The 12,335-nt window shown below is 42.4% G+C and overlaps 1 protein-coding gene across 2 annotated transcripts in view; it reads right to left on the bottom strand.

Annotated features, from left to right (window-relative positions):
- LOC139155340 (transmembrane protein 161B) overlaps positions 1 to 12,335 on the bottom strand; it is a 38,893-nt gene that overhangs the window by 13,207 nt on the left and 13,351 nt on the right. For both annotated transcript variants that reach the window (XM_070730476.1, XM_070730475.1), the window contains exons 3-5: positions 9,960 to 10,043; positions 6,843 to 6,940; positions 5,134 to 5,290 (exon numbers count right to left, since the gene is read on the bottom strand). In XM_070730476.1, the coding sequence (XP_070586577.1) occupies positions 5,134 to 5,290; positions 6,843 to 6,940; positions 9,960 to 10,043 (339 nt within the window). The remainder of the gene's footprint in view (positions 1 to 5,133; positions 5,291 to 6,842; positions 6,941 to 9,959; positions 10,044 to 12,335) is intronic.

The raw sequence follows: 12,335 nt of genomic DNA, 5'->3' as shown, positions 1-12,335 counted from the left end.
CAGGGTAATGGACGGACAGATAGAATTGTCCTTGGGAGGCAAAACCCACAGCCACTCCGTCTTGTCTGGGTTGAGTTTGAGTTTGTTGACACCCATCCAGGCCCCAACAGACTCCAGGCACCGGCACATCACTTCCACTGCTTCGTTGACTGGACATGGGGTGGAGATGTACAACTGGGTATCATAGGCATATTGATGATACCTCACCCCATGCCCTTGGATGATCTCGCCCAGCGGTTTCATGTAGATATTAAATAGCAGGGGGGAGAGGACCGACCCCTGAGGCACCCCACAAGGGAGAAACCTCGGGGTCGACCTCTGACCCCCCACTAACACCGACTGCGACCGACCGGAGAGGTAGGAGGAGAACCACTGAAGAACAGTGCCTCCCACTCCTAACCCCTCCAGCCGGCGCAGAAGGATACCATGGTCGATGGTATCGAAAGCCGCTGAGAGGTCAAGGAGCACCAGGACAGAGGACAAGCCCCTGTCTTGGGCCCGCCAGAGATCATCCATCAACGCGACCAAAGCAGTTTCCGTGCTGTAGCCGGGCCTGAATCCAGACTGCTGAGGACCTAGATAATCGGCTTCATCCAAGGACCGCTGGAGTTGAAGTGCCACCACCTTCTCAACAACCTTCCCCATGAAGGGAAGGTTGGAGATTGGACGGTAGTTATTAAGCACGGCTGGGTCCAGGGAAGGCTTCTTGAGGAGGGGGCGCACAACCGCCTCCTTATAAAGGGGCGGAAAGGACCCCCCCCAAGGAGGCGTTGACAATCGCCTGGACCCAGCTCCGTGTCACCCCTCGGCTGGCCGAAACCAGCCAAGAGGGACATGGATCCAGTAGACAGGTGGCGGAACTCACAGCTCCAATGGCCTTGTCCACTTCATCAGGTGTCACCAAGTCAAACTCCTCCCAGACAGATGGACAAAGACGTTTAGCCCCAGTCACCTCGACTGACTCATTGTCAGTCGACTCTTTCCTGTCACTCACGCTTCCTTGGTCAGAGGAGGCTTCGTCGGCAGATTCCATCGGGAGAAAAAAAAACCTGCGGCATGTGGATGTTTCCCCCACATCCACCTGCACATTCATTGGGGCAGGAACTGGGCCAGAGCTAACCACAACAGTACCCAGAAACTTCCCTTTACACCAGTGGTTCTCAACCCGGGGGGGGGGACCCACTTGGAGGTCAAACGACCATTTCACAGATGTCACCTAAGACCATGGGAAAAGACAAATTTCCCATGGTGTTAGGAATTAAACCTTTTATTCTGGCGCTTTGGAACATATTTTTTTATAATCCAACCAATTGTTTACAGTAGGAGTGTTCCTGTGACCTTCCTGCCAATAAGTTTAAAGCTCTGTTGGGATAATTGGCGCTAGATTTATAGTTGGTGGTCAACATGAGGAACTGTATTAAGGGTTGCGGCATTAGCAAGGTTGAGAACCACTGCTTTAGATTATCTAATACAATAAAAATGGACTTAAGAGAAAGAGATAAAAGAGGATAGAACTGATAATCAGAATGAATGTATATAGAGATTCTCAATCATCCAGATCATGGTTGTCCCCAACTGAAGAAGCTTCTTGGATGAGAATTAAAACATTTCAAATAAGCAAAGAAAGTCCAGTTGTCTATTGAAAGACACTTATGTGACATGAAAGTTAGACTTGGATATTTTTTGAAGGAAGAATTTCTATACATTTTATATAAATCCTCCCTTTTCTTTTTATATTTCTCTTTTTTTTGCCTTAATTTTAACTTTGTATTTTTAAACTTCAGTATAAATTGTTTAAAATGTACTCTAAGACAGTGTTTCCCAACCGTTTTGGAGCCGCGGCACATTTTTCATATTTTCAAAATCCTGGGGAACATTGGGGGGGGGGGGGGGCGCTAAAAAAAGTTTGGATAAAAAAAATCTCTCTTCCTCCCTTTCGCTCTATTTCTCTCTCCCTCTTTCTCTCTCTTCCTTCCTTTCTCGCTCCATCCCTCTTTCTTTCTCTCTTCCTTCCTTCTTCTATTTCTGTCTCCTCCTTCCTCTCTCATCTCTCTTTCCTTCCTCTCCCTCCCTTTCTCTCTTTCCTTTCTCTCCCTTTCTGTCTATCCTTTCTATCTCTCACCCCTTCTGCCTCTTTCATTCCCTTTCTCTCCCTCCCTTTCTCTCTCATTCCTTTCTCTCCCTCTTTCCTTTCTATCTCTCTTTCTTTTTCTCCCTCCTTCATATCTTCTTTCTCTCCCCCCTTCCTCCCTCTTTCCTTTCTCCCCCTCCCTTTCTCTTCCTTTTTCTCTATCCTTTCTACTTCTTACTCTTTCTTTCTCTCCCTCCTTTATTCAATTTTCTCTCCCTCCCTTTCTCTCTCTTTCCTTTCTCTCCCTCCCTTGTTCTCCCCTGGGGCTGCCTGTGCCTGCCCTGCACCACCCAACACGGACGGACAGCCCCCGGTCGTCGGTTCGTCGCCCCCCCCCCACACGGAGGGAGATCAGCCACTGGAGGGAAATCGGGCTGGCGGGGGCGGCGAATCCACCTCCCCACTCGGGTGGAGGGAGATCGGGCTGGCGAGGGTGGTGGATCCACGTCCCCAGCCACTGGAGGGAAATTGGGCTGGCAGGGGCGGCGAATCCACCTCCCCACTCGGGTGGAGGGAGATCGGGCTGACGAGGGCGGTGGATCCGCGTCCCCAGCCGCACGGAGGGAAATCGGGCAGGCGGGCGGGTGGCCGCGGCTCCCTGTGCGCCCCTGGAAAAGGGTGTGCGGGGGGGCATTTTGGGGTGCGTTGGCGTGCGCAGCCTACAGGGAACGGTGCCCGGGGCCGCTGCAGCCGGCAGCCTGTTTCCGCTGCCAGTGCCCTCCCACCGGGCCCCAAAGGACACTTGCCGCCGACGCCATTGAAGGCAGGAAAAAGGCAGGAAGAATGAAGCTCTCTTTCTTCCTGCCTTCCTTCTTTGGGGCGCAGCAGGAGAGCGCCAGAAACCGTGGCATCGGGCAGGAGCCGGGAGGTCGGAGGCACCGGCAGCTCCCCGCCCAGCTGTCGCTGTCGCGGCACACCTGGCTGTGTCTCGCGGCACACTAGTGTGCCGCGGCACACCGGTTGGGAAACGCTGCTCTAAGATAATAAAAATAACTTCCCTTTCATTTAAGAATTATAATTAAGCCCTTCAGCTTTAATGGAAACATTAGAAACGCAGCAAACTATAGGTTTTTGAATAATTGTATGTATTCAAAATTAAGCAATATTGTTTTAAAGTAAAATTAAGCAGCTCTATTGGTTCATTAAGAATAGTTTCTTATCAGATTACGTTAGACAATATCAGGGGGCTGAATGTAAAATTGAGACAAAATAGTCTTTTTTACTTTTATTTTTATTAATGATAGTATTGTCCTTTTAAAGTATTTTTAAAAGTTTTAAATTATAATATGAAGACACTCTTGACCCTTTTAAACAAATAAGAAATTTACAAATTACTGTTACATGGATATTATGAAATTATAGTTTTTAAAATGTAAAGTAATTGTTCAACAAATTTCTACAAAAAATTATATGGCATCAAAACTGATAATATATTTTTATTGCCATACACTAAGCTTGAATTCAGATTCATAAAAATACACTCATGCTTTGTGAATTGGGGTTTCTTCAGTCTAGGAATTGTTTCAGACAAGGTCATTTCTTTTATTTATAGTCAGAATTGAGTAAGCAATCAAAAGTAACACTGGTGATCTTTCCTGAATGTATCAGCTATAAAAACACATACTAAAAGTCAAATCTAGCCCTGTCTCTCTTCTATTTGCTGAATATTTTAAGACAAGCACTGAATGATCTGCCATCAGCCAGAGGTGACACAGAAAACAAGTTTCCATAAGGAACATACATCAATAAAGAAAGCAGTGTCTAAGAGGTAAATAGAATAGGATATGGATTATAGAAATTGAGAATCAGCTGCCATAACTTTTGCAGAAGAAATGGGTCATGAACATTCAGAGGAAGAAAAAATGATGGTAAGTGTAAAGACAGTGGTTCCCTAAAGAATAGAGGGAATGTAGTAGTTTCCTGAAAGAAGATAAATGATCACAGAAGTCTAAGATGATGGTTCTCAAATTGCGGTCATATGGCCCTTTGACTATTTAGATTATTTTAAAGAAGGCCACAGATGAAAATAATGTCAGGTGGGGCACACACACACACACAATTTGTCAATGCTTGCCAATGCCAGAAAATAAGATAGTCCGTATGTAGTAATGGGACCAGGAATGGGACACAGAAGAAAAAGAAGGGGATCATAGGCAGAGAGAGAGAGAGAGGGAGGGAGGGAGGGAGAGAGAGAGACATTGGTCTAAGACTTTCTATTATGAGGAGTGGAAACACACATGTCGCATGCAATATATTATCTACCACAAGCTTTTATTAGCAGCAAACGTTTGAAGGATTTTGCGGGTCGTCACCAGTTCACCTGAACTGGTATCATTTCACCTCTGGTCCATATGTATACACACACACAAATTTTATATAAAAGTTGGTATCTTCCAAATACCATGGATTATAGTTTCAAGACAGCAGGAAAATTCAAAGGAAAAACTGCTACAGAATTCGGACTAGAGTATAATATTTTTTTAAAATATATGTAATTATACTTTCTACAATTGTTTTAAGAATAAGTATATTAAAATCAAGCACAAACATTTTGAAGGAACTTCAAAAAAATTACTTTTGAACTAGATAGCTATAAAGTGTTTCAACTTATATTAAGGACAAATGTAACCATTATATTATGATTTGAACTGCTTTAATTTAGTTCTGATGAACTAACCTCAATTTGTAGAAACATTTTTCTCAGCCTTAACACTAATATTGTGGTTTGAACTAAAATATGCCTGCTGATTATTAGTGCATGGTATTTTCCAAATACCATGGGTATCAAATACCATGTATATTCCTAGAAGCAGAAAAATTCAGGAAGATGTAATCTAACATACTACATTTGGAAGAATGTTATATTGAGGAATGTTGTATTAGAGAAAAAGCACCAAGTATTTCCTATGAACCATTTTTACAAAAAATTAGTGCCATGAATTTCACAAAATATTCATTTTTTGAAAGTTTAACAGAAGTTCCAGAATACTTTAAAAGGATACATTGCAAAAGCAAGAACAAGGAAACACCAGACTATGCTGATATTCATTTCTTGTGAAGGCTTCATCCAAGTATAGTAAGCTTCAGTTATCAAATATACCACGGTAGCTGCCACTGTGAAGTCTACCAACCATTGATACTCAGGAAAATAATGCAAGGCTAAAATAAAAAGTAGATGTTTAATAATTGAAATATACACATACAGATACTTATAAACTGTCTTTAGGGCACAGACCTGGACATCTGTGAAACTATCAGTTTCCATCAAATAAAAATTGATAGTGTTGGTATAGATCCCATTAAATAAGTGATGGACTTATACTCGCAGCATCGCAAAAACACGGAAGTCTTTGAAACCCCACATCCGGACTTCTGTGTTTTTGCGATGCTGCGATTTTGCTGAGGCTCCTTTCGCTGGGAAACCTCACCTCTGGACTTCCGTTGCCAGCGACGTGCCCGTTTTTGCGCTGCTGGGATTCTCCTGCTGGGATTCCCCTGCAGCATCGCAAAAAACCAGAAGTCTGGAGGTGGGGTTTCCCATGGAAGGAAGCCTCAGGGGAATCCCAGCTGCGCAAAAACAGGTGCTTCGCTGGCAACGGAAGTCCAGAGGTGGGGTTTCCCAGTGAGGGGAGTCTTCGGCTGGCAATGGAAGTCCGGAGGTGGGGCATCCCAGTGGTGGCAGCTTGGGTTCGTAAGGTGAAAATAGTTTGGAAGAAGAGGCAAAAAAATCTTAAACCCTGGGTTCATATCTCGAAATGTTTGTATGATGAGGGATTCGTAAGACAAGGTATCACTGTACAGTGATCCCCCGATTATTGCGAGGGTTCCGTTCCAAGACCCCTTGCGATAATCGTAAACTCGCGATGTAGCGGCACGGAAGTAAAAACACCATCTGCGCATGCGCGTCCTGTTTTCCATGGCCGCACATGCGCAGATGGTGGAGTTTGCGTGTGGGCGGCGGGGAAGAACCCTTCGGCCGCCCAACAGCTGATCTGCTCCGCAGCGCGGCAGCAACGAGGAGCCGAAGATGGGGTTTCCCCGTTGCCCAGGCAACGGGGAAACCCCAAGATCGCTTGCCGCTTGCCCGTTCGCCCGCCCGCCCGGCTCCTCGCTGCTGCGGCACTGCAAGCGAGCAGCCGGGCGGGCGGGCGAACGGGCAAGCGATCTTGGGGTTTCCCCTTTGCCTGGGCAACGGGGAAACCCCAAGATCGCTTGCCGCTTGCCCGCCCGGCTGCTCGCTTGCAGCAGCTGAGTCCTGAAGCCAGACGGCAAAGGCGAACTTCCGCGTTTGGCTTCGGGACTCAGCTGGGAAGCGGCGCTGGGGTCTTACTGGCCGCCCACGCAAAGGGGAAACCCCGGCTCCTCGCTGTTGCCCGCCGCTCGCCCTCCCGCCAGCAAGAGGGGGAAGACCCAGGGAAGCCGCCCAGCAGCTGATCTGCCCGGGGAACGCAAACTCCACCATCTACGCATGCGTGGCGATAGAAAAAAGGGGCGCGCATGCGCAGATGGTGTTTTTACTTCCGGGTGGAAAAATCGCGATATAGCGATTAGCAATGATCGAGAGCGCGAAACTCGGGGGATCACTGTATATGGATTCTCAAACTGTAGCATTTGTCCTTTTTAAAACATGGGAATAAAAGGATTTTCCAAAAACAACAAAGGCTCAGGGACACAAAATTTTATCATGATCTAATTTATTATAATCCCTTACCCAATGCATCTATTTCAGTGATAGATTTTGTTTCCAGATGAAGATTAATATCTTTAGGAATGGTTAATGGCTTGTTTTCAATATGACCATTGTACTTCCTGTTGAGATAAACATATATTAAAAAGTGTCAATATTGCATCAGCTTTTGCTGAGGCTCTAAAATTACTTAAAGAGTAGTATGAGACACAAAAACCGCCTTTCATAAAGAAAAATAATGGGATGAAGCACAAGCCATCTCCAGTTCAGCTTCTGCTAATGATAGTAGTAGCTCTGAGACAAGGTTGATTATATATCCCATTCAACCACTTAAGGAAATGATATTATACTCCTATTTATTTTTTACTTTCAGGATGAAGAGTTTGAACCTTATCTTCTTCACTGATTCCATGACAAATTCCTTGTGTATCCAAGGCCAATAATGAATTCTATTCTATTCATTATTGTAAATGTGAGAGGAACAAACTGAGTTTAAATACAGCAACATCAGATGCATGTAATTGAACTTAAATCTTTCTCTAACATCCCCATGAAGCAACAAATAAGCAGTCTGAGATGAACAAGGGCCAGGTTATATGATAAGCTAACTCATATCTATCCATCTCATTTAACATCATTTTATTCTAAAAAACTACCACAGGAGATAAACATACATAATTGGGAGTTTGAGTTCTTGGGCTCCCGCACAATTATACATCAATCACAGAAAATAAGAAAAAGTTGAAGATTTGGAATTAGGGTATAATAATGCAAAACAATATTCTTTGTTCCTTTTCCTTCTCACTTACCCTTGAAAAGTATCAGTGAAGAAAAAAAGGAGGCAAACAACTCAATGAGTATTTAATTGTGCATCAAATTTATTTCTCCATTAAATTATAAAGACTAGAAATTAGGTTTTCTGAAGGAAAGTTTAGCTGCCGATTGCTTCTGAGGATTTAGTATATCTTTGACTACCTTGTTTTATGTGTTATGGAACAGTTATAATTGTATTAAAAATAAAGGTAATAGAGCACATCTGGAGGATGCTTGGTATGTTGGGGTGATTTTGGCTATTGTTCAGAAGAATTCTTTATAGAAAAGTCATTGATAATAAAGTCTGTGAGTGTAAGGTGTGGCTCCAGGAACATCTTTTGGAGCTTTTGTGTTCTTGGTTCCTAGAATTTTATAACAACTTAAATTTTTCTTGCTTAATTTCATCTCTTCCCAGTCAGCAAAACAGTTTCCAGAATTTTATGAATTGCTTTGTACACATATGGCATAGTATGTGAAAGAATAAGGTGTAAGAAATGGCTGCCTGAGAGTTAAATTATTTTTAGTGGTAGTACTTCATATTTAAAATGCCTTGATCAGTATAATATTTTGGTATTAGTATTTTTAGGCCCATAAATAAATTAATACTTTTATATTTTAACTTTTATTCTGCGATGGAACAGTTTAACTGATTTACCATTCATATGTTATAGACATCAAAACTGTGGTATACTTCTCAAAAGTAGTATTTAGGCTTGAAAGTCAACTTGAAAAAATGTCACAGAAGACAACATGGGCAAACCATTAAACTAACTGCTAATAAAACAGCACAGCTCCATCTTTATAATGATCAAAACTCAAGTTAGACTTGATGGCATTTACTGTTGTACAATAACTTTAAATAAAACATACAAATAATTAACTTTCTCAGCACATAGTAGTTTCACCAGTGGATGGACCTAGTAGACGTCATGTCATGCCGAAGCCATTTTAGTTGGGGTCTTTAGCCTTCCGCATTTTATAGTCTTTTAATGTGCATTCTTTACTGTGGGAAACTGGGAGGGGGAACTGCATGAGAGCTATAGGTATGTAGCTATAACAAATTCTTTCTAGATAGTCAATGCCATCTTTTGTCTTCACAGTCCTGTACCTGCATGGAAGGAGATGGGTGGCTCCTGCCAAGTTGGCAGTTGGAGATTCGTCAACGTGAAAGACTTGAGGGAGTGGGGACAAGGGCTTGAACTTTCAACTGGGTGAAGAAACCCTGGGGACCTCAGATTCAGGTTTCTCCCAGATGTGCCAAAATGGCTCTGCTAATATATTGGAACTTTGAGGAATACTTTGCCCCGGATTGGGATTTAATTTTCGAGGCTATTTGAAATTCTGACACTTCAATCCTCTTGTAGATGGAATCTTACAGGTTATCTGAAGTGTTTATTTTAACTTTTAAACTATAATTGATGCAGGATCAGTATCACGCAAATAGAAATTTTCTATGTTAATATTAATATTAATATTCTAAAATTATCTATACAGCAATCTCTCCCCAGTAAATTGTCAGTAGAACAAGAGATCCCGACATTAGATCTTGCATCTTGGATGGTCACATAATACAGTTTGGCTTGTCATCTGGATAACAGATTTTTTTTTCATTGATCAATGAAGTTGTTATTTCTGACTCTATTCTAGTGTTATTCTTTTTATTGTAATACCTGCTAATACTAAATGTTCCCAGATAAAACTATGAAGTATGTATATATTTAAAATAAACAAGGAAATTAGCAAGGTAAGACAGTTCTAACTGTACTCTGTGTCTTTTCTTATCCTTTTAAACCAGTAAAATGTATAATAGCAACAAGGGCAAGTATATTAGAGGTGACCTATCTCCCTTTTCTCTGCTTTATTTTTATTTATCCACAAAATATTCATAGGTTTTTTGAGTCCCTTTTATTTTTAATACAGTATCAATGTATTAAAAGCAGATTTACACACCCATACAATTTATTTCTATGCAAAATCATTTTTAACGTTTTATTTTTGTAATAATTAAGGAATATAAAATAACCAACCAGGCATGTCCAGGGGGAAAGCATTTTGAAATTCCCTGATATTTCCCTGACATTTGCTTGACTCTGCCAGGCAGCACAGTCCTTTTTTAAAAATATGATTTTTCCCTGACTTTTAAACATTTTAATACAGTTCGGGTTTTTTCCGATTTATTCCGTTTTTTTCACTAATTCCCTGATATTCCCCGAACCACCCATTTCCCTGATAATTCTCTGATTTTCAGGTTTGCTGGACACCCTGCCAACCACAACAACTGTGTAAAGACTGAGAAATAATTACCAGCTATCCACACAGTTTTCATACCTATCTTTCTTGCTTTTTCCCTTTTGTTGTTTTCCTGCAAGAATACGTAATTCTTCTTCTGTGGGATGCATGTACCATCGCAAACTAAAAAAACAACCCCCCCAAGAAAACATTAACAATTTGAATTACATTTTAGTAAATATAATACAACAAACCCTTATAATTCAAATAGTAAGGATAAAATAGTTTCATTTATATCCATACTTGCCTATGAAAGCTGCTAATTGCAATATAAAACAACTGTATTCTTCATTTATGATTATGTCATGTATGGTGTTAATATGTGAAACAGAAACAGAGGGAAAGAAAAATACAAATACATGGATACACCAAACTCTTAGCAGGTCTTTTTTGTCTTATAAGTAGTTCTCATTTAACAACCATTCAAAATTGCGATGGTAGTCACGGATGGTCCTTGAAATTATAATTGCAATTGCAACACCTCAGCAATCACATGTTGAAAATTTGAAAATTTGGCAGCCTGTTCACATTTATGAGCACATGCACTTACGCCGACTCATCTATCTCATCCATGCTTTTTTGGTTGTGCTGTTCTTCATTCCCACCTACTCCTGCTGCCTCCAGCTGAGCTTTGCCATAGTCTTCCCCACCATTGTTGACAAGTCGCTTCCACAGCAGCAGGAGAAAGGACACCAAAGGGCAGCAAGAATAGGCAGTGACAGAGTTAAGAGGAGCCAAAGGAGCAGAAATAGGGAGGAAATAGGTGGGAAGGGGAGCTGAAGCAGAGGACAATGCAGCTGAACAAGAGAAGCATGGTCCTTGTCTAACACCTGAAAAAAGAACTACCAGAACTACCAGTTCCCACTAACGCGCATCGTCAAAAACCAAATGCCACGCAGGGTTTTCAAACCCGGTGGAGCCGGAGCTGTTTCTCCCCGCTCGACAGCTGATCTGCCCCTCCCAAGCTGTCGGCCAGGGAAAAAACCCCATGGGCTCTTAGCCCTGCCTGGCTTCTCAGGCTCTGTCTAGGGACCACGCCCCTCCCCACCCCATGCGCCTGGCTGGCACCAAATAGGGGACGGGTGGCCCTAAGCAAGACGGGCACAATCCACGCCTCCTCCCTCAGGGCGAACTTCTGTTACCCGCCATGTGCCGGGGGGAGCTGAGCGCTCCACGGCGAACTTTAAAGAGAAAAGCAGAGGAAGGGCGAGGCAAGAGCTCCGGTTTGGGCAGCACCGCAGGAGTGTGTGTATGTGTGTGTGTATCCTGTGGGAAAAAGGGATGGCCGTTCCCATTGCTTGGGTGATGGCGCTGCCCAAACCGGAGCTCTTGCCTCACCCTCCCTCTGCCTTTCCCTTTAAAGCTCGCGCTCAGCCCAGAAGAAAATGTCTCTTTGCCTGCCTGGGAAGCGGACTCTGCCACTGCCACCGCAGCCGCACCCCCTACCAGAAGAGAGCCTGCCTCTTCCCGTGCCTCACCCCGGGTCCTGCAGCCTCTGCTTCTGGATTACGATGAAAGAAAAAGTAAGAGGAAAGAGAGAGAAAAACAGAAATAAAAGTGAGAGAAATGAGAGCAAAAAGGGAAGAGAAACAAATGAGAGGGGGAGAGAGGGAGAAGTACACAGAAATGAGAGATCTGTCGGGAGAGAATGAGAGGGAAAAGAGGAAAAAGAGTGAGAAAGAAAGAAAAAGGAAAGAGAGGGAGGGAAAGAGAAGTGGAGAGGGAGGAGGAGGAGGGAGGGAAGGAGAAATGGAAGGAGGGAGGGAGGGAGGGAGGGAGGGAGGAAGGAAGGAAGGAAGGAAGGAAGGAAGGAAGGAAGGAAGGAAGGAAGGAAAGATGAAATGAATGGAAGGAAGGAATGAAGTACTTTTGGGAGGAGGTAATTTTTTTTATTTTTTCTCTCACCATACATTCAAACAATAGTGTGTCATCTAATTTTCCATGAATAAAATGCGGTATTTTGTTAATAACTAATATCAATCATCAAAAAAGTTGCAAAGATTTTTTCTAATTTTATCATCCAGTTACATTTTCTTTTAATTAAATTCCCTCCTTAATGTTCCTTCAAAAGGTACAACACCAATTATATTTCTAACCTATTAACCATTATGCCAAAGTGCTTCCTTCTTTCTTTATACATTTTTAATAAACCAATAAAACCTTGTATAGCCAATCATATGTTAACAAAAGAAAATTAAAAACAAAACATAAACATATACTAATTTCAGACTTCTTTCGACCTCTAAATAGCACGTTTACCTAATCCCAAATTTAAAAATTATTTCAACCCATCTAACATTTAGCCAATTAATACTTATCTACATTTCTTACTTTATTGATCTTAAATTTCAACTTGAGAAAGGAAAAAAAGGAAAAAATCTAAATATTCTCTATTTTCAATCAATTAAAAATCAT

Source organism: Erythrolamprus reginae, unplaced genomic scaffold (genome assembly GCF_031021105.1).
Source record: "Erythrolamprus reginae isolate rEryReg1 unplaced genomic scaffold, rEryReg1.hap1 H_11, whole genome shotgun sequence".
Lineage (NCBI taxonomy): Eukaryota > Metazoa > Chordata > Lepidosauria > Squamata > Dipsadidae > Erythrolamprus > Erythrolamprus reginae.
Note: the sequence above shows the minus strand (reverse complement) of the source record. Positions and strands in the feature narration are given on the sequence as shown.